The sequence below is a fragment of the Bos mutus genome, chromosome 4, assembly GCF_027580195.1.
Source record: "Bos mutus isolate GX-2022 chromosome 4, NWIPB_WYAK_1.1, whole genome shotgun sequence".
Lineage (NCBI taxonomy): Eukaryota > Metazoa > Chordata > Mammalia > Artiodactyla > Bovidae > Bos > Bos mutus.
The window spans coordinates 26,822,727-26,845,262 of NC_091620.1; the positions used below are offsets into that span (position 1 = coordinate 26,822,727).

Sequence of the window (22,536 nt, forward strand, 5' to 3'; positions counted from 1 at the left end):
CCAATTCCTTGTTAAAATATTTATTCTTTGCTTGAAAATAAGACAGCAGCTCATTCTTTAGAGGCACAGGAGTACAGGCTCTGGACCCTGCTGGAGGCTCTTAGAAGAGCCTGGCGCCCCGTGCTCACTCAGTGCAGACAGACTGGCCGCAGGGCCTTTATCGCCGGAGGACTCCTTAGGTGCCCAGCTCTGACACGGGTGCTCACAAGGCGATGGCTGGAGGCTCAGAGCTGTTGAAGAGGCATCTAGGACTCCCTGGGAGCCCCTAGAGCCCAGAACCTCCCACCTTCTCTTTCTCACCCCTCTGCCTGTTCTCCCCCTCTCAGTCACCATCCCCATCAGCTGTGCCGGGTGACAGACAGCTGTCTGGAGATTGGAAACCCACCTCCCAGCAGCGGGAAAGGAGGGCGTGGCTGCCTCAGGGAGAGGCTGCTGATTTTCAGCCCATTTACTGGCTGGGGCTCTGTGGCTCCTGCCTCGATGTTCTTTCTCCCCACCAGGGCTGGGAACTGGTTGATTTTCCAGGCAGCGACCTCAGTGCTCCCCGCTGCAGTAGGCAGGCCCTGGGCAGACTGCTGTGTGTCTATTATTTTTGATCGCCCGTTTTATGGGGCATGAAATCACCGCAGGGAATGAGGGGTCGGTGCTGCCCTCCTCTCCCCTGCCTGAGGCCAAGGAGCGGCAGCAGGGTGGGGCCAGCCGGGGATCCTGGGGCGGGCACCACGCAGCAAGGGTCTCAGCTGGGAGGCAGGGCAATGGCTGGTGCTGTGTGGGGCCAGCCCTTCATGGCCAAGGAGGGCTGAGGTGGCTTGGAGCCTCAGTGTCCCATTTCTGCCAAATCCACAGGGCCTCGTGTTCCCTCTTAGGGAAAGTTTTGGGAGAAAGTCCTAGCCTCTTCTAGCCCCTGGTGGCCGCCGGTGCTCCCCAGTTTGTGCTGGCATAGCTCCAATCTCTGCTCGCTGAAGGGCAGCCCCAAAATATGCCTGTAGAAGTTCAGGACATGTCACTCTAAACATACCGCTCTGTGGTATTGATTACTTTAAACTGTAGACAACAGAAAAACAGTAAATGCAGGAAAAGGGTTTCCCTGAACTCCCTTCATCTGCCTAAAGACAGAGCCTCCCAAAGAAGCTCTGTTGTCATCAATCCCCTCCCCAAGGGTTTCATCAACCAAGGGGACTGACTCGCATCACAGGAGCAGAAACTAGAAATGACATGACAGGCAGACAGACTGTGTCACCAACAACTACTCCCATCTCTTCTTCTGAGGCCCCTTTCATCTTTCCTAAATATTATTTGACCTCCCTGCTGCCCTCTCCCATTAAATGGTATTTAATCCTGAATTCTAAAACCACCTCCGGGGAGTTGCTCATTTCCCCCTGGGTATCTCCCTTGTGTACATGAGGTGTTGTTGTTGCTGTGTTTGCTACATCATGTCTGACTCTTTGCGACCCCATGGACTGCAGCACTCCAGGCTTCCCTGTCCTTCATCATCTCCCGAAGTTTGCTCAGACTCAAGTCCATTGAATCAGTGATGCCGTCCAACCATCTCATCCTCTGTCGCCCCCTTCTCCTCCTGCCCTCATGAATATGAGGTGTATATCTTCATAAACTTCCATTTGCTTTTCTCTTGTTAATCTGTCTTTGAAGACTCACAGACTTAAGAGAATGAATTTATGGTTGCGGAGCAAGGGGACGGATGGGGGAAGGGATATTTAGGATGGATATATTTAGGGAAAGGATATTTAGGGATGGGATGGACATGTATACACTGCTATATTTAAAATGGACAACTAACAAGGACCTACTGTATAGCACAGGGAACTCTGCTCAATATTATGTGACAACCTGCATGGGAGGGGAGTTTGGAGGAGAATGGACATATATTTATGTATGACTGAGTCTTTCGATGTTTACCTGAAACTATCACAATATTGTTAATTGGCTATACCCCCAAAGAAAATACAGTTAAAAAAAAAAAAAAAAACATAGTAAAATGTTAAAAAATCTGTCTCTGAGTGCAGGGCTCTCAGATAAGAACTCAGAAGGGAGGAGGGAAGGTGCTTTTCCCCTCCCACACTGCCTTCTCCCTGTGTCTCTGTCTCAAACCTCCTTCTCCTTTCTCCTAGGAGATTTAGGGCCCACCCTGAATCCAGATGATCTCATCCTGCAATGAGCTCCTTAACTCAAGTACAAACTTAATGACATCTGCAAGGACTCCTTCCAGATAAGGTCACATTCACAGGTTTGTTGGGGACGGGTTGGACTTGGACATACCCTCTGGGGGACACTCTTCAATCCGCTGCACCCAAGTCCGTGTGGAGATGTGTCTTAGTTCTCTTCCCTGGATGCTGTGTGACAGGGTCATAGGGCAGAGGGCTGCTAGATGAAGCTATTTGTCCTTTGCTGGGCTGCTCACTTACCTCCTTGTCCTGGCACAAATGAGGAGTCTGGGCAGCGTCTGAGCCCCGAGTGTGGAGAAAAAGCTCACAGCAAGCCCTTCTCCTCCTCCCTGCTGGCACGAAAGACAGAAAAAGTGGAAAGCCAGGAAGAAAGGGGATTGAATTAAAGAAATCTGAACCTTACAGAATGTGCAGCGCCCTGGAAGAGAAGGGGGGAAGAGAGAAGGGTGGGAAACAGGGAGACCTAGGGGCTTCCCTAGTGGCTCAGACGGTAAAGCGTCTGTCTGCAATGCAGGAGACCCGGGTTCGATCCCTGGGTTGGGAAGATCCCCTGGAGAAGGAAATGGCAGCCCCTTCCAGCATTCTTGCCTGGAAAACCCCATGGACCGCAGAGCCCGGTAGGTTACCGTCCATGGGGTTGCAAAGAGTTGGACATGACTGAGCGACTTCACTTTCACTTTCACATCACCCATTGAGATGCTGCCAGCCTGGCCCTGCCCCGACTGGATGATGTGGAAGTATGAACTGACACCTTGGGGTCCCTGGGCAGCTCCTGGCAAAACTCAGATGCTTGTCTTCACCCCCTTCTGCCTCCATCATAGACTCTTAGACTGGGGTGCCTTCCATGGAGAGCCCAGCATCCCCCCCACCCCCGACCAATCTGGCATCCTACCCGCTTTGAGTGGTTGCTCTTGGCAATCACACACCCCAGGAGCTCATTCTGCTTTCTCCCATCAGAACACAGCCTGCATATGGCTTGTTCCCTAAGGCCATCTTTTCTCAGCTTTTCAGGTGACAGGGAACTAATTCTATCAACAAATTCAAACCAACTCAGGAGTTAATGACAGAAACTGTTAATGACTGCTAACAACAAAATGGGGTAGGGGGTATATTTTGCATTTTAGTGGAGAAGAGGCGGAGAAAGGAATCAAGGAATCCAAAATGGTGGCTTGTTATCCCGCCATAGGTGGTGAGCCATGTCCTTCTTTGAGAAACTGTCCCCTGTGGCTGACCACACATGCAAGGCTGCTGTGGGGCCACCTCCAAACAACCAGAGTGGCTCCCCTGCCTGCATATTCTGACCACATTGTGGACACTCCTGCCCAGAACAGGTCTTTTTGGACCAGTAGCTGGTCTCATAAATGCACCTCAGAATCGAGATATTACCATTTCTTCTGATTTAAAAGATGGAGTGGGAACTTCCCTGATGGTCCACTGGCCAATACTCCACACTCCCAATGCAGGGGACCTGGGTCGGATCCCTGATATATGCATTCTCTGACCACATGACCAACTCTGTGGGACCCTATGCACTGTAACCCTATGCCTAATGAAGCTCCTCTGTCCATGGGATTCTCCAGGCAAGAATTACTGGAGTGGGGATTTCCTCCAGGGGATCTTCCTGACCCAGGGATCCAACCCATGTCTCCTGCATTGGAGGAGGATTCTTTACTGCTGAGCCATCAGAGAAACCCCTGGATCCCCGGTTAGGGAACTATTAAATCCCACATGCCACAACTAAGATTTTGCATGTTGCAATTGAAAGATCCTGCATGCCAAAATGAAGACCCAGCACTTGCCTGCTAAATAGCTTAAGTCATGTCCAACTCTTTGTGACCCCATGGACTGCAGTCTGCCAGGCTCCTGTGTCCATGGGATTCTTCAGGCAAGAATACTGGAATGGGTTGCCATTCCCTTCTCCAGGCCTGACCCAAGGATCAAACCCACATCTCTGATGTCTTCTGCAATGGCAGACGAATTCTTCACCACTAGTGCTGCCTGGGAAACCCAGACTCAGCACAGCCAAGAGAGGAAAAAGATGAAGCATCCGAGTAACATGCCAGGTCACACAACGAAACTGCTTTGCTTCCAGCCCAGGTGTTCTGGCTCCAGAGTCCCTGCTGACTCCTCTGATTTAGGGTGCTGTTTATTTATCCTGTCAATGCCACTCCCTCCCTTTACAAAGTCAACCATTCTAAAATGGAAAAGTGCTTGCAAAATGGCTTTTTTTTTTTTTTGGTGTGCATGTATTTTTAATCTTATTTGAGTGCTTCAGAATTATGGATCTCATTCTCTTTCTCGCTTTTTCTACTCAGCACTGCTTTTAAGACTCTTACAAGTTTCTTTGAACAGCAATTTTCTTGCTATTGCAGAGGGCCCAAGGCTTGCTGCCAGTGCATTTTGCCCAAGCAGCCTCCCAGGAATCAGCCCTCTGTCTCCCACCACAAGGAATGCTGCCATGAGCATCCTCACACCTGTTCCCATGTGAGGATTTCTTGGAGGGGGAGACGTTGCAAGAGCAGAAATGCTGGAACCAGGGTTTGCCTCAGGACTTCCACTTCACTTGCCAGAAGAGCCACTTTGGCCTGTAGCCCACCTATACTACCGTATGGAATTCCTTTCCACCATATCATATAGGTTCTTTATGTGGTGTCAGGTCAGAGTGTCGAGGCTGATGCTGAGTGTAGATTCTGGTGAACAAAAAAATGTGAGAAGAGAAAAACTCAAAGATTCTCTGCCTAGAAATAGTAATCATAGTCACTGATACACTGCTACATTGGAGACCCAGGTTTGATTCCTGGGTTGGGATAACCCACTGGAGAAGGGATAAGCTACCTGCTCCAGTATTCTTGGGCTTCCCTGGTGGCTCAGCTGGTAAAGAATCCACCTGCAATGCAGGAGACCGGCGTTCAATCCCGGGTTGGGAAGATCACTTGGAGAAGGGAATGGCTACCCACTCCAGGATTCTGTGCTGGAGAATTCCATGGACTGTATATCATGGAGTTGCAAAGAGTTGGACACGACTGAGCAACTTTCACTTTCACATTTTGGCCAAATTACCAGCCTGTCCAATAATTCCCAGTAGGTGCCAGTGCTGGATGCAAATGAAAGACATCTTCCCTCTGCCCTTCTCCACTGTGCTCTCTGCCCTGAGGCTGACCCATCTGGGCAGCACCAACAGGCTCCCTTAGTCAGGCTGCTGGTGGGGATGGCCATTGGGAGGCACTGGCCAGAGAATGGAGGGCAGGAGGAGAGGGAGGTAGGCTCTCTCTCCCATCCAAACCTGTCTGTTTCCTTCAAGCTTCCTTCTATACTCAGCTTTTCAGGTGATAGCGAGTCTGGTCCCCTGTGTGATGGGTTATTTTTATCCAGTGATTCTCTCAGGGTTCCATTAACTGCCCCTGCCCCTTGTCCTCCAGGTTGTGGTTAACAACTCCCCTCTCTTGCCAGTGCTGGGGTTCCGCACTATCCATTGTTGATTTCCCTAAACTCTGCCTATACACCTTTGTGTATACACCTTTACTGAACAGAATGTGTCACCTGCCTCCTGGCAGGGTCCATAGAATGTTGGGTTAGACTAGATGATACTGAAAGACAGTTTCAGCACTCTGCACTTGTGGACAGCGACCAACTCCTCTCAGATGCCTGTCTCAATGCCCCGGATAAAGACATTGCCTGGACTGGGACCTGTCCTCTAGGACAGAATTATCTTCATACCTTCAGTTGTCTCACTTGCCCTTCTGTCCAGTGGAGATATCTTGTCACTGCCATGCCCCACCCTGCCCCAACTCTTCCTTTGTTTACAGCCCTAGCTTTCACCTCCCTGCCTGAATCCTGACTGTCACAAGACTGTGAGCTCTCCAAGTCAGGTGCAGGGTCCTAGGCTTTTAGCACAGGGCCATAGCAGACGCTTCATTTTCTTGGACTCCAAAATCACTGCAGATGGTGACTACAGCCATGAAATTAAAAGACGCTTGCTCCTTGGAAGAAAAGCTATGACAAACCTGGACAGCATATTAAAAACCAGAGACATTACTTTGTTGACAAAGGTCTGTATAGTCAAGCTATGGTTTCTCCAGTAGTCATGTATGGATGTGAGGGTTGGATCATAAAGAAAGCTGAGTGCGGGAGAATGATGCTTTTGAACTGTGGTGTTGAAGAAGACTCTTGAGAGTCCTTTGGACTGCAAGGAGATCAAACCAGTCCATCCTAAAGGAAATCAATCCTGAATATTTCATTGGAAGGACTGATGCTGAAGTTGAAGCTCCAATATTTTGGCCACGTGATGCAAAGAGTCGACTCATTAGAAAAGACCCTGATGCTGGGGGAGATTGAAGGCAGGAGGAGAAGGGGACAACAGAGGATGAGATGGTTGGATGGCATCACCGGCTTGATGGACATGGTGGAGGACAGGGAAGCCTGGTGTGCTGCAGCCCATGGGGTCACAGAGTCAGACACGACTGAGTGACTGAAAAACAACAACACATCAGACCCTCGGTGTCTGTGGAGGGATTACTGGTCCTGTGGTGTTTTCTCTAAGCACTGGGCTCCTTTATGGCCCAATGGAGACAATGGGCAGCATCTGTTGGGCCCCTCCACTCCCCTCTCCTGGACCCGTGGCTTGTCTCATCTTCGGGAAGGAGTCAATGACAGAAGCTGGAAAATGTTGTTGGGAGATCATGGTGGGGGCAAGGAGGTGGAGAGGTGACACTTTAACTGCATAACTATTTCCTCGGTACCAGTGGTGCTGGGGAAGATGAGGCCTGCTGCCTGCAGGATGGATGATGTGGGGACGGGTGAGTTATATTTTCCCAGATAAAAGCACCGATTGCCTATAAACTCTGATTCTGCCTGATGTAAAAGCCACTTTATTGCACATCCAGAAATTACTACCCGTATAAAAGCACATTATTGTGATGTAAAAATAGATTTTTATATAATTTTTTCATGCCACCACCTTGTAATTCCTCATTTCCGAGCACCCTGAGATTGCACGGAGGTTTATTTTTCTCTTTTAATTGTTTGCCATGGCATGCCAATTTATGATGATATATTCTCCCTAAGATCAGTGCAAGGCCTGGGCATAAATAACAGCTATCACTGCATGGAGGCAAGGTTCTGGGGCACCCCAAAATGCCATCAGACAACCTCAGGCTCCACGTAATGCCACAATTGGGAGTGTGGCGGGGTGCAGGTTCATACTCATTTGAAGCCCTCCAGGAAGGCAGGAAGTAGGGAGGGGCCGCATCCCTCCCACCTGATCAGAGGGAAGGTGCAGCGTTTCCCCTCCTCTCTGCCCGCTGCCTGAGGAATGTAGCCAAGAGAACTGGTTCTGTCTCAGACCCACCGACCTGATCCATGTGGCTCATGGGTCTGTCCCTTCACTGTATGGGGAACCTATCTCCCATAAAGCTTCCTCTTGAGAACTTTGATCTTCTCCACATCAAATCCCTTGGCCTGCGTTCCCTCCTCACTGGACAACTCACAGGAGTACTTACTGTGGAGATGCATGACTACCCCAGCCCCCTGCAGAAAATCCTGGTTGTCCACCTCCTCTCTGCAAAGAGCAAACCTTGTCTTCTATCATCATGCCCTGCTGGGCTTCACCTTTCGGCCAGTTGGTCTACGGCCGGGCCTGAGAGCTGGCATTTTTGACCAGTTCCCAAATGCTGCAGCTGCTGCTGATCCGGGAACCATATTTTTAGAACTCTTCTAATCACTTGTGTCTCTGTCACCCTGATGGATGGGAGGGGCTACTAAGAGTTGGGAGTGGGAGTTCGACAGTGACTACTGGTTGCCTGCATCACTGTTCCTGGGACAGAGGTGAAGAATATGGTGAGAGAGGGGAGAGGCAGACAATACCAGAAGGGCACAGAGAGCTGGGGTGGGGGCTGGGGGGTCTGGTGGAGGAACCAGGAGATGGTGGGCCTCTCTGGGGCTGGGGTCAAGGGCCAACCCAGGAATACCGGGGCCCGGTGGAGATCGCATTCTGAGAGTGGCCCAGCCTCCCAGAGCACCACGTTGTGGTTGGGTAGGTCGGGCCCCACTGTGCCTGACAGCATCCTGGACACATCTGGCTGGACGGATCAAGGCGTGGCCCCCACCCCTGTACCTGTTACCCTCCTCTGCTTGACCTGAGTGCGGCCCAAGACGTCTGCAAGGGACGAGGTTTCCAGGATCGCCACTGCGCCTGGGAGCCCTGGCGGCTCCTCCATAGCTCTGCCTGGCACAGGCGAACACCCGCACACGACCAGCCAAGTGTGCACGGGCCCAGGTGGAGTACTCATCTACAGATGGGGATGGGGGTGGTCAGGGCACCTGGACCCAGGGTGGAAACGGGAGTGGGAGACGGTGGCCAGTGGAGGGGAGGGGGTGTGGGTGCACAGGCAGAATGCTGGCCCTGAAGCTGGCTAGTTCAGCAACCCAGGACAAGTCACTTCCTCTCCCTGGTTCTCAGTTTCTTTCATCTGTAAAATGAGACAATGACTATCCATTCTGAGGCTCCATGGAATTTCGATGTCAAAGGCACAGAGAAGCTTCCGCACAAACCAGACCAGTGCCTGCAAGCCAGTAGTTGGAAGAACTACCACTCATGGCCTCCTCCTGGCTGCTTCTCACTGGCAACAGGCTGTGGACTGCCATCATCCCACTGCATCCGCCTGCCCACCTCCAGGTCCTTCCTCCCAACTGCCTCACCTTGATCCCTAGAGGATGCTGTCTCCCGAGTGTGGGTGTGATCGCCTGGGTTGAATCTTACCTTGGTCTCTGCCCTTGGACCAGGATACGACCTTGGACCACAGCAAGGTGGCCTTGGGATGCAAGCATGCGACATGCTTGGCACAGAGCTGGCACAAGGGGAGAGCTCCGTGTATTATACCATTTGGATAATGGGATCCTGACCAGCCCTAAACTTTGCCTGGTCCTGCCCTGCTCCCTCAGCACGGTGGATCTGGATCCAGCATTTTCCCAAAAGAACTTGGGAATTGTCAACCTGGAGCAATACAGATTTCTCTTTTTTCAACAAGTAAAGGCTGGCAAGGTGGCTCAGTGATAAAGAATCAGCCTGCCAATGCAGGAGATATGGGTTCAATCTTTAGGTTGGGAAGATCCCCTGGAGAGGGAAATGGCAACCCATTCCACTATTCTTGCCTGGAGAATACCATGGACAGAAGAGCCTCATGGGCCACCGTCCATGGAGTCGTGAAGAGTCGGACACGACTTAGCAACTAAACAACAAGGAAAGGCTGGTCACAGATTCCCAGGCCACCCTGTTCAGAGTGAGTCCTCCCAGGGCCTAGTGAGAAGGTAACGGGGTGGGGGTTGATATGGCATCCTGGGGGTTCTGACCTTGTTTCCCACCTTCCTTCTGGATGTGGTCCCATATAGTACCCTCTGCCTGGGCTGAGCTGCACTTTCATCATTCATTCATTAATCATTTATCAAATATCTGCTACTGAGACACTGTGCTGGGCATAGGGAGACACAGATGAATAATGCACGGCCTGTCTTCTAGAGTCTCTGTGACGGAGACCAGAAGTCCTTCCTTCCTAAGACCTGCCCATCAGTGTGTAGCCCAGTGCCTGGCCCAGGGGTGGCTGGCTGTCACTGACACCATGATTGTAGTGGGGCTGTTCAGTCTAGAGGAGCCTGCCAGCACCTTCAGCGTTGTCCCTGGCACTCCTGGGGTAGAGTGTTCCCTAGGTCAGGTTGTCCTGCAGAGCCGTGCAGGGGTGTGGCTCCTTCCCTCCGATTTCTGGTTCTGGGTAACATGAATCATGTTCTCTCCCTGCCCCCAAACTCAGGCTTTGGCACCTCATAAGTGCCCTCTGTGGGGAGGAGGCAGCTCTGGGGGGTGGGGAGGGCTTGTTCCCCCCAGATCCTACTGCCTCGGCATCTCCTGGGAGCTTGTGAGGAATGCAGACTTTTGACCTTGCCCCAGATCACCTGCATTTTAATAAGACCCCCGGATGTGTCACAAGCATGTTCAGGTTTGAGAAGTGCTGTTCTGGGCCTGCTGACCTGAAAGCCCTCCCCCCTCCCCCCCCAACAAGTGGAAAATGGAAGGTTGGTCTTTGGAGAGGCCCGCAGCGCAAACCTTCCAGGTATGGGGCCTCACCTCTTCCCACTGCTAAAGAGCTCCCTCCCCAAGAAAACTGGTCTTGTAGTAGTTGTTGTTCAGTCACTAAGCTGTGTCTGACTCTTTGCGACCCCATGGACTGCAGCATGCCAGGTTTCCCTGTCCTTCACTATCTCACAGTTTGCTCAAACTCATGTCCATGAAGTCAGTGATGCCATCCAACCATCTTGTCCTCTGTTGCCCCCTTTTCCTCCTGCCTTCAATCTTTCCCAGCATCAGGGTCTTTTCCAAAGAGTCAGAGTTAAACAGATTCAAGTATTTGCATATGATACCCACCTGGTAGGGCAAGAAATTTGATGGACTTAGCTGTGGGTCTTTAGGGCTCAGCACAGAGTAGGTGCTTAAATCATGTTTATTAAATTGCAACACATTCTTTGCAATTGGAATGCACCACAGTAAAAGGGTAAGAATGGACTAGGTTGGGCACCGCTCTCTGAGAGGGAGTTTCCAGGCTTCTGTTCTAGCATAATCCTATGCCTGCCGTCAAGAATGTTATGGAAGTGTCCTTTGCTTTGATGGAGTCAGAGGATTCCAGAAGCTGCTCCTTATAAAGCACCAAGACAAAGATAGCACATATATGGGGCACGCATGACCATCCTCTCTTCCTACACTCTTGGTAGACATCAATAATTGACTGCAGTTGACTTTCTGGCATGACCTTAGAATCCTTTTCTACATTGCACCCCAGGGAGCCAGTATCAATTGATCAGACACAACCCCATTTGAGGTCTTTGCCTCGGGCCGCTCCCTGGGAGCTGCCCTTTACAGATCCGGCCAGATGAGACAAGGAGGCCAGGCCAGTTCCCAGTGACGCCCACTGCTCCCAGCTTCCCACCCAACTGCCCAGAGTGGTGTGCTGCTGTCCCTGGGGAGCCCTCTCTATAAACTGCCCTCGCCAGATGGTCACAGTTGGAGGTGTGAAATCCAGCCCTGGATCCAGTTCTTGCCCACATAACTCCCCTCCCTAGGGAACAAGATCACGTAAGTGGCTACCACGGTGGGCCTCTGTGCAACTTCTGGTGCTCTCACACCCTGTATAACTCTCTGACCTCTCGCAGGCTCTGTCACCTGTCAAGCGGGAATGCCCCTGCCACCTGTCATGCACTGTGGTGTCCCAGAGTGTGCCCCCTGACCTCAGGATTTCAGTGGACCTGAGGGCGGGGGGGAGTCTAGGAAGCACCCCCATGTGAGTGTTGACATTCCTTCCTGGCTTGGTGCCCTCAGCTTGAGCCCTGAGAGCTCCCTCCCTCTGCAGAGCCCTGCCCTGGCTTTGCTCTCCGGAAGGAGCCTGAGACCCCAGCACCCCTCTTCCACAGCCAGCGAGGCCTCTGCCCAGTCCTGGAAGCAGGCCCCACCAGAGCGATGGGGAATGGAATTCCCGTGGCAGCTCTGAGATGGGTGTAGCTGCTGCTCCTCTGGCTCAGGAAGGCCCATGTAACCTGGGGCGCTGGGGTCCCTGCTGGCGGCAGGGCAGCACCTCTCCATGCACCCTGCCCCACTCACCCACATCAGCGGGGAGCAGTCATTGTCTGCAGCAGGTTATTAGGTCTACTGATCATATTGGCTTCCGAGACATCTCCCCACACCGCCAACCCCCCCACCGCCACCTTTTCCTTCTGCCTGCTAAGCCCAGGTCTCAGATATGAGGGCAGGTGTCCACGTTAAGTTTTGGCTGGAAGTGGCATCCGTTAGGCCCAGCTGAGTATGGGAACACCCCTGCCAAGGTCCATCAGGTCAGACACTCTGCGCTGAGGGCCGCTGTGTCATCAGTACGTAAGGGTACAGTACACGCGGGCTATCTTGACTCGGCTGCAGGCCTAGTCCCCGGGCATCAAACTGTCCCAAGTGTACATGACTCCCACTTCCTGCCACTCTGCAAACTGGAGACAGCCCAGGGACTCAGCCAAGTGACCTCAGCTCCCCACCCCTCCCCTCAGACACCTCTGGCTCGTCTGGCCTGAACCCTACAATGTTCTCATGAGCAGGAGGCCCCCATGTGCCTGGGTTTTGTAGCAACATGAATTCCTTTCACCTAAACAGATTCCCGCTTTAGTCAGGCGCTGGCTACCCAGGTAACAGAAAGGCTGCTGGTGCTGTGTCTCTGCTGCCCAGTGACAATGGCTGTTATTGAACCCTGGGTCAGCTCGGGGCCTGCATTAAAAAAAAAAAAACCTCTCACTGAATTCTGATAGCAACTTCAGATGCAGAAACTTTTATGTTTTTATCTTCAGTTGACAGATGAGGAAACAACGTCAGAGAGGTTAATTAGCTTGCTGAGCCTAAGGCTCCACAAGAAATCCTTTGAAACCCAGACTCTGAACCACACTGGATGAGGACAGGCTGGACAGAGGGCAGCCTGGGGTGCTGACGCAGGCAGGGCGGGAGCCTGCAGCTGATGGAAGGACTGCTGTGCAAACTGCTATATCCTCCACCACGAAGCCTCGGAGGCTCATAGACACACCTGACCAACTGGTGAACTGGGCCTGTGACTACATCCCAAAGCCTAGCAGCGTACCACTTACATTCGGCATGACTCAGGCCTCTCCTTCCATGTGGACAACTGAGGACATGGGCTCTGTCCTCAGGCATGCTCACCTGGCCTGAACCAGGCCAGGTGATCCAGAGATGTGGATCCAGAACTGCCTGGGTGTAGAGGGGGAGGTGGCTTCTCAGGCCTGGGCACCCAGATGACTATGCATTGAGGCTGTCTGCTCACTGAACCGCCCCAATGTCACCCACTCCCAGAGCACAGTGGCTGGGCCTGGGGCCTAGAATAATGACTCTGTCAAGCAGGGGTAATGATGAATCTGTGCTGCCAGGGAGGCAGCAGAGACCTCATGTAGCAGGGGCGGAGACTTCCCGCTGGTCTTGTCCAAGGTCCTGAAGCAGCTGTGGTGGGGCTTGCCTGGTAGCTCAGCTGGTAAAGAATCCACCTACAATGCAGGAGACTTGGGTTCGATTCCTGGGTCGGGAAGATCCCCTGGAAGAAGGGCATGGCTACCCACACCAGTATTCTTGACTGGAGAATCCCCATGGAAAGAGGAGCCTGGCGGGCTACAGTCCATGGGGTTGCAAAGTCACACACGCCTAAGTGTGCTTGGTCACTCTGGCAAAAAAGACTATGTACCAAAATATGTCTTTTGGCACCAAGTAAGCCAAAACTGTGGCAACAAAGTTAAAAACCTAGCCAGGGAGGGAGGGGCATAGGGAACCTTTGGGTATGCTGACCTTCTGAGTATGGTTTCAGGGATGTAGACCTGTAAATACTCATGAATTGTATACTCATGATGTGTGCACACCTTACTCTAAGTTATACCTCAGCTTGAAGTTACCCATGGACTGTGAAGTCAGGTGTCTCGTGCAGGCTTTTTCCTGGCGGTGGCGGTGGGAGCCTTAGCTGGTCTTTGGTTTTGTGGCCGTACACAACCCTGGAATCCAGGCAGGCAGCCTTCCCTACTCCATGTGTTGCCTTCACTGGACGCACTCTCCACCACTTCATCCTTGAAAAACCTACAACTTTCTCTGGCAGAGGGAAGTGCTCCTTTTTGAGGTTTCTCCTACCATGACGCCACCTAACTTTCAGGAACAGATTCAGCTTTCTCTCTTTTGAGCTCCCATGCCACCTCATTAACAACATCTATGAACCTACCTTCCTGACCAAGACCTGGGACATTTCCCAGTAGCTTACATCTCTGACATCCTTCTTTGTCCCACCACCGGGGTTCCCTGCCCCCCCCACCGGAAGTGACCACTATCCAGACTTCTTCTCATCCTGTTGTTTTGGTGTTTTATTATGTAACATCAAAGGTGTCAGTGTGTCCCAGACTGCTCAATAAAGCGCCAGTTTACGCCAGTGGTCCAAATGGAAGAAGTGTCCCTTTACACTCTTAAAAACATCCCATAAATCTTACGATCACTTAACATACTCACCCATGTAAGCAACGTATTACCTGAGCTTTGAACTTTAGAATAATGGCATCATATGGTAGGAAGTTCTCTGAGAAGTGCTTGCTTTACTGTTCCCAAAGTTTATCCATGTTGTTGTTACCACAATACATGCATTTTCATTGCTGAATATTACTCAGTGGTGTGCATATGCCTTGGCGGTGTCCGTTGTGCCCAGTGATTTGAAGTAGGAACAAAACTGCAGTGACCACTCCTGCACATGACTCCTGGTGGGGGTTCTTACTTGTGCAAGCAGCCCCTGGCCCCACACCAGGAGGGATTAGCTGGCACTCGAGGCGTGCACTCGGTCAACCGGACAAGTGAACACCACAGCACCTGTAAGACCTCTAACCTGGGTGAAGTTAGCTAAGCCTATCACCCAGGATCTACTGTCCTCTAGATGGTAAGCCCCACAAGGCCAGGGCTTAGTACTCTTTTTATCCTAGCCCTTAAAATAGTGCCTGGAACTGGAAGGTGCTCAGTAGATGCTGAAGGCCTAGATGTTCAGGGGGCTCTGGACGGCGTCCCTTCTGAGAAGACGACTCAGACACTGATGCTGGCAGGGCACGAGCAGCAACCGTGTACAAGAAGTAGGTGTTACAAATGCACTGCAGGTGGAAGTGCCCTGGGCCCCTGGCCTCCCGCGGCTGAGCTTGCCCCAGCTTGCCCCCAGGCCTCTGACAGCCAGGCCCATTGGACGGGTACCCACCAAGGTGAAAGCCACGATGTAGAGAAAAATCACAGCCTGGGTCCGGGGACTTGTTTTCTATTTCTGGCCCTGCCATTAATAAACAGGGTGACCTTGAATGAGTTACTCTGTCTCCTTTCTCGTCTTATGAGTGTGGGCAGTGATAGCTAATTCTTGAACTTGAGATCTCAGAGTCACCTAGGAAGCTCATCAAAAGTGCAGATTCCCAGGCCCTGGCCCACAGGAATTGAGGACTAGAGTGAGAAGTGATACATGTGTATCTACCTGAGAGTGAATTAAAAAGAGAAACGCTTATCGATGGTGAAAGGACAGCACACACGGATTAATAAGAGGGTACACACCCCACCCCCAGTAATGCTACCTACAGGCAGGTAACCACTTTACATTATCTATTTTAGATCTTCTGTTGGTTACCATTTTATTGCTAAACAATAGGCCAGTTCCTTGTTTTATCAACTTCAAATGTTACAATGTTACTCACTGTATTCCTGCAATGATAGATGAGGCCTGAGCTCACTCACCCCACCCCCATTCCCAATAGAGTCCTGGCATTATTCTTGGAAGCTGCATTTTAGCAAGCAACTCGGGTGACTCTGAGATCGCTGGTCTGCCAGCCACACTTAAGAAAAGCATTGGCCTGGCGCGATGTCTAGGTAGAGACACCGAAGTTCCCTCCCACCATCTCTCAAACCCCTGGTTTTTCTGCTTGGCTTCTAGAATTTGCTAATAGAACCTTTCCCCACCACTGAGGGCTCTGAGAGGCTAGGCATGGGAGCCACACTGGCACCCACACTGCTCTGGGTTCATGGTGGGTGGAGTGGCCCTGCCTTGCCATCGTGTTCCTCTTTCTCTAACGTGTCGCCTCCCGTTCCCCCAGTTGCATAATGAGGACGAGCAGATTTCCCTTTGGGAACTGGCAGAGCTCTGGCTCTAGCAGATTGCTGAGCATCTGACTCCTTTATAACCACCAAAGAGTGGTATCTTCAGACAACAGAGCGTACAGAAATGAGATGCACACACCACACAGCTAACGTAACCAGGATGAACCTCCCAGATGAGCTGAGCGAGAAAAGGCAGGCACATGAGGACACGTACTGCAGGACTCCACTTACATAAAAAATCAAAACCAGGCAAAACCCAAAAAACAAACATGCAACGACAGTCAAAACTCATCCACTGGAATGAAACAGGGCTGCCTTTGGGGGAGATAGTGACTGAAGGGCAAGCTTACGAGGGGCTGGTGATGTTCTAGGTTTTGTGTGCTTATATTGCTGTGTTCACTTTGTGAAAATCTGAGCTGCACAATGATAATCTGTGCACCTTTCTGAAGGTGTATTTCAATAAAAAGAGAAGAAAAACCACGTGGTTCTCCTTCCTCTCCCCTAAACAAGCCCTTCCTTCGGATAGGCCCAAGTAGGCAGTGTGCGTGTGTTAGTCGCTCAGTCATGTCCAACTCTTGCAACCCCAGAGACTGCAGCCTGCCAGGCTCCCCTGTCCATGGAATTCTCCAGGCAAGAATACTGGAGTGGGTTGCCATTCCCTTCTTCGCGGGATCTTCCTGACCCAGGGATTGAACGCAGGTCTCCTGCATCGCAGGCAGATTCTTTACCATCTGAGCCACCAGGGAAACCAGAGATGGGTCCTGTCTTTGCGGCGCAGTGTGAGGTGGGGGAGGGGCGTGAACGCTGCTGGCTCTGATGCCTCCCAGACTTCCAGCCTGGCTCCCCGCAAAGTGGGGCGACCTGCGGGGTCAAGGAAGAGGCTGGCAATGAGGCCCAAGCATGTTCCCCGGGAAGGCTGACAAGATCCTAGCCAACCAGGACTCGTGTGCCATCTTCCCCACCTGCTAGCAGCCAAGCTGTCCGGGGGGAGGGTGGCGTATGGGCCCCCAGCCCGCCTCCCCAGGCTGCTGGCCAACCCAGTGTAAATATTATTACACTCCTACGCATCTGAAGGACGTTAATTATTAAAACACATGCCACCCAGGGTAGTACACTGTAATTAGGTTCAAATTAAATTAGCATCCTCTTGTAATTAGGACATCAATAACCACTCTTGAGGCACCAGTTCTCTAGCCCCTCCCTGTTGCTTCCCAACATGGGATAGAGCAAGAAGAGGGGTCCACTGCCTCTTTTCCTGGGACGCAGAAGTAATCAAACCAATAAATAAAGTGGAGGCAGTTGTGTGAACCCTTTCTCCACTGTCTGTCTGCCCGTCCTACTGGCCCTGCCCACTGGCAGGGAGGAGGCGGGTGAGGGTTGCTGGGGAGAGGTCTTGGGTGTCAGGACTTCATCCCAGTGGCGACTTAAACTGTGGAGTCCGCAGCATCAGTCCTGAATCTGGGAAACTTCCCAGCCTGCCCGGATTGGCAGTGCTGCTCTCCTGCCATCCATCAGTCCGACTCCGCCCTCCTCCTCCTCTGTGACGCCTCCCTAAACAGTAGGCAAGGGCCTCAGCCTTGTCCTGGGGCGAGACCACTGCTGAGGCTTGTTACTGGGGTTTCAGCATCTGCTGCCTCCTGGGCAGCTAGACTGCACGCTGAGAGCCTGTGGAGGTGGCCTTGGCACTCAGCAGACCCACGGCTGTGCCCGTGCTGCTGGGTCTTAACCTGTGTTTGGTGGATGGATGGATGATGAATGACAGGTGCTCAAATAATCCTGTTGCTCAACTAGGAAGGTGGATGGGGAGGCAGAGCTTATGAGCCAACATCAAGGAGCATGTTTTGCAACTCTAGCAGGGGAAGGACCTTGGAGATAGTTTTTTTCTTTTTTGGTGCTATTTGCGCAAGTACTGATGCTGGCTGGCCTCAACGGGGGATGAAAAGAAAATATGCCAAGGCACCCGCACACTCTGAGCGCCTCCTTAAATTCTGTACTTTAGGCACCTGGCTCACCTCACCCTAGTTCCAGCCCTGCCTGGCCAGGACAGACCTCAGGAACTCCACTGACATGGTAAAGAGAACACAGAGCTGGGGCCAAAACCAGTAGCAGCAAGGCCTCGGGCCTGGTGAACACTCTGACCTTTGTCTAAATCAGCCTTGGAGCAAGAACGTAAGAAGGGGGAAGACTCAGGCATCGCTTCAGCTGGAGAACCATGGAGGGTTTATCCTTGGGCGCAGACGTAACCAAGGAAACTGTTAAGACAGAGACATGATTTCAGACCCTTTCACTGAAAGAGTGGGCTGGCATTTTGCCCCTTTGCCAACTGTGTTCCAGTGAATACACAGTGCCTACCTCCGGGCCCCACCAGAAGGGAGCGAAATGGGTGAGACGGGCATTCTCTTTTCTCTGACCGGTCTCCTCGACAGATAAAAATGAGACCATGGTGAGAGTGGGCCTGCCTGCAGGGGCTAGAACAGCTTCTCTAGGAGCAACGACAGAGGGCAGACTTCATCACCTGCGTTCCTGCAGCCTTCTTGGGCCCTCACTGGGGCTGTCCAGAGCCATGGGAAATGGTTTACTGAACCATGAAGAGGTTCTGATCTGAGGATCAAAGACACTCCAACCCAGAGAGCTGGCAGGCAGAGCCCATGAGTCCTGCAGGGAGGAGGGGGCACAGGGGTTCTGGCTGCAGCACAGCACGCGACAGCCCTCCCCACCCGCCCTTGGTTCCTCTCTCTCGCCTCTCCCCTTAACTGGAGTCACCGCAAGTAGAGGGAGATGGGAGTCCAGGGCAGAACCCCACATGAGCCCTGGGCCTGAATAAGTGAGTGTGGGGCAGAATTGCCAGGAGCCAGAATTTTCTGGGGCCCGGACCTCACTGACGGATGAGAACTGACCAGCCAGGCCCCACAAAGCGTCCCCCCATCCCCCACAAGGCCACCTCCTCTGACTTTCCCCAATGACTTGACTAAAGAAACGACCAATCTTAATACATGGCAGCTTGAAGCATCAACCCGGATCAGAACGTGGGGCAGAAAAGGGGGCTGCCGAGAAGACAGGCCACCACTTGAGTACATGCCTAGGAAGGTCAGGGCCACAAGGATGGGGCTCTGGAGTCTGGGGGAACAGGCAGGTTCCCTGGACTCCACAGGTGCTGGAACGATGAGCTCCACAGCACGTGCACACCTGCTCTCTCACCCTAAGAGGCACGGGGGCATCGCACCACACACACCACAGCAGCCACTCTTAGGGTGTCCCCTCGGGGCCTAGAGTAGTCTGGGGTTGCGGGCACCCTGTCAAGTCAAACAGAGCCAGAGCTAACCTGGAGAGACTGGCTCTCCTCAGCCTGGGCCTCGACCCCTCTTGGAGCCCCTCGTTCTCCAGTGGATACTGGAGGGATCAGGGTGGAGACCAGGGGCCTCGACCTCAGTGCACTGCGCCAGTCTGTCTGGGCATTAGGCTTTCCTTTCGCTGCAGCAGAAAGCCAGCACTCACCTCACTTCTCTCAGCGAGCCCTGCTGGTCCCTTGAGGGGTGCTGGTGGGTCCAGCCAAAGGACAGGCCCAGCAACCTCTCGGCTGGGCACCGTATGCTGAGCTGCTGAGGTTCTTGAGAGCATTCACGTGCAGATGAGTCAAGAGAAGGCCTTCAGGCTTCTGCACGATGGCCATAGTGCCAGGTATGCCCACCAGGCCCCGGGAGTTGCTCCAAAGTTCTGCCCTGATTCCGTGACTGGCTGTTTTCAGGGAGCATGGTCAGGCACACTTGGGGGTCATTTGAGTGCCAGGTTGCCTCTTGGCTGGAGCTGTCGAGATTCTGGGCTCTGGGCTCCACCATCACCAATAGAGCTGCAGACAGCATGTACTATTTTATTGGGCCTCAAAAGCTTTAAATACAGAAATAGGGAGGGCTGGGCAAAGGGGCAGATGTGGACACGCTGGCATTTGAGAATGGACGTATCAGAAAAATCACATGATCAACAGCTGGACAGAGAGCTGGGGAGAAGGGCGGTCTGGGACGGACGTGGAGTGCCAGTCGGCAGCCGGCCTTGGGGCCAGGATTAAGCCCCCCATTAGGACAAAGTCTTTCATGTTTCTTCCTGATTTGAGGACAATTAAAAAAAAAAAGAACAAAACCCCTACAAACCTCCAAATAGAAACAAAATCAGCGGGAAGAGACAGTAGAGGGCAGTGACTGTCCTTTTGGAAGACAATGTCTGCCCCCTGAAAGCTGTGGTTGTGGGGGGGCTCTTCCCACCCCCTGCCCAGATGCCGTCCTACGAGACATTCCCAGACACTGAAGCAAAGCTGGACCCAATCTATGCCCCTGATTTGAGGTCTGGAGCTGAAAACACCCTGCCGGCAGAGGAAGGGGTGCTGGCGTGAGCTGTGCTGGGGGTCAGACCCGGGGCCCTCCTTAGCGGCTGTAGCCAAACTCATCTGCGTCGTCGGCTCGGAAGTCTCCATAGCGCCACAGGTTCAGCTGTGAGAAAACAGCAAACAGCTAGTCAGGGAAGGTGGGACAGGCTGGAACCCAGACGGCCAAAGCCCCTCTCTCAGCACCCTCTGGGGCTCCTGAGGCAAAAACTCACCCTGGCGCTCTTGGCTGACTCCTGGGCATTCAGGTATTCTGTGATCTGCGGGGGGGCAAGAAAACAATGGGATGGATGGTCAAGGTGGGGACACTTGCAGCTGAGCAGCCAGAGGGGCCTGGGAGAGGCCCAGGTAAGGTCACGTTACTCCCCTGCTCAAGGGGTTCCCAGCTCCCTCCAAAGAAAATCCAAGTGCAGAGTCGCCGTATTCTTGCTGTTTCCAGACTCTGCACTGGCTGTTCTAATCACCTGAAACATGCTTCTCTCTCCTGTCCACCTGGCTACCTATCCCGCCTGCTCAAGCCTCTGGTTAAGAGTCACCTTCTTTACGAGACCTCATATGATCCTCTTTAAAATTTTGACCACTCCCCCACATTCCCGATTCCCTTTACTTCTACTTTCTCTTTTTCCATTGCACTCGTCTAATGTCTAACTTTGTTGACTTATTTTATTCTTTGTCTCCTCATGCTTGAACGCAAGTTCCATGGGGCAGGAATGTTGTCTCTTATTCAGAGATTTGTACATCCTCAGTAAACATTTACCGAAAGAATGAGTAAGTGAATGAACAAACACATTAGGTGTTTCTTGACACTGTATTCTTGCTTGGAGAATCCCATAAACAGAGGAGCCTGGTGGGCTGCAGTCCATAGAATTGCAGGGTTGGACACGACTGAAGCAACTTAGCACTCACACAGACACCAGAAACGTTATGGGTAGTTCCATATGGGGAACACTAAGATCTCCAGGTTTATAGTGAAACTTAAGCTAACTCCTAGGAGTGATCCAAGAAACTGCAGGGAGACTAGGGGCCAGGCCCCTCCTGTCCAGACAAGACACAGGAGTGATCCACAGTGAAGTCTTGTTCCAAATGAATTAGCAACCTGCATAACCAGAGCTACAGACCCACCAACCCCCATCTGCACATGCGGAGAGAGGAAAGGCAAAAGGGGGAAGCAAGGCCTAGTGGAGAGAGAAGAATGTTGGTTTCAACCCTGCCGCTTGAGTCCCTCCAGCTCAGGAGGGCGGGGGAGCTGGGTGCTGCAGAAGGGCACGGGGGCTTCCCACCAGCCTGGCCTGTTCCTGGAGGCTGGCCTGTCGTGGGGAGAGGCTGGGGAACTGGGATGGGAACAGTGCTGAGTGGGAGAAGCCTGGCTCTAATGATCTACCACTGAGCTGTGCAAGGTGGTTCCCCAGCTGGCAGACCCCATCCTCATGGTCCACCCTCGGGAGCAGTCAGGCTGGTTGCGCTCTCCTCGCTTCATGAACGGGAGACTCAAGTGTCCAATGGTTGATCCCCAGGGCCAGATGTTTCACGAAGGAGGGAGGCGAGACTCAGGTCCAGCTCCCCACAGGCTGGAGGGGGTTATGGCAGTCTTCTGGGTAAGTGGCTCAGGCAGCACTGAGTGCTGGGAGCTGCTGATGGGCTCGGAGAGGAGAACGTGAGGACCGGAGAGACAGCGCGCTGGGCTGTGACCCTTTCCGCGCCACCCCTGGCACAGCATCCTGGCCTGTCACCGGGGGATGGGCAAAGGGAAACTTTCTGCTCCAGTTTGCAGCTGCAGTTTTCAGCCAAACCGGCAGCCAATTAATTTAAGAAGTAATTAACTTTTTTTTAAAAACCCCAACAAACCCAAATCCATTATCTTTCCCCCGCAGGAGCAGCAGGATGGTGGGTCCCTGCTCCCTCACTGGCTCCTGGGGCACCCATCCTCCTCTGGGACGCTGGAGGTGGCGGGGGATGCCAGGGGCCGGCCGCTCCACCCCCACAGCACGGACCATTTTTGTCCCGCCCCCACAGCACGTACCACTTTCTGAAACTGCTTTTCCTTGCGCACCTCCACCATGACCAGCCCCTCCTTCACCAGGCCCAGCCCCACGTCCCCCTTGGAGTCAGCGAACTGCAGGGTGACGTGCGGGCAGCCGGCGCTCAGGTGCTCCACGTTGAGCAGGCACTGCGTGTTCTGGATGTCCCGCACCACGCTGTCCACCGCGTCAGTCCGAGCATCCTCCTGCGGCCAGCACAGACCCAGGTCAGCACGAGAGGCCAGTGCCAGCCAAGGGCTGCGAGGGCCCCAGGTCCTGGTCCCGGAC

The 22,536-nt window shown here is 52.8% G+C and overlaps 1 protein-coding gene across 1 annotated transcript in view; it reads right to left on the reverse strand.

Annotated features, from left to right (window-relative positions):
- Nucleotides 1–19,703: 19,703 nt before the first annotated feature.
- The window catches only part of SND1 (staphylococcal nuclease and tudor domain containing 1), a 421,566-nt gene continuing 418,733 nt past the window's right edge, over nucleotides 19,704–22,536 (reverse strand). The window contains exons 22-24 of the mRNA XM_005893665.3: nucleotides 22,251–22,454; nucleotides 20,446–20,490; nucleotides 19,704–20,336 (exon numbers count right to left, since the gene is read on the reverse strand). Of these exons, the coding sequence (XP_005893727.1) occupies nucleotides 20,271–20,336; nucleotides 20,446–20,490; nucleotides 22,251–22,454 (315 nt within the window). The 3' untranslated portion in view covers nucleotides 19,704–20,270. The remainder of the gene's footprint in view (nucleotides 20,337–20,445; nucleotides 20,491–22,250; nucleotides 22,455–22,536) is intronic.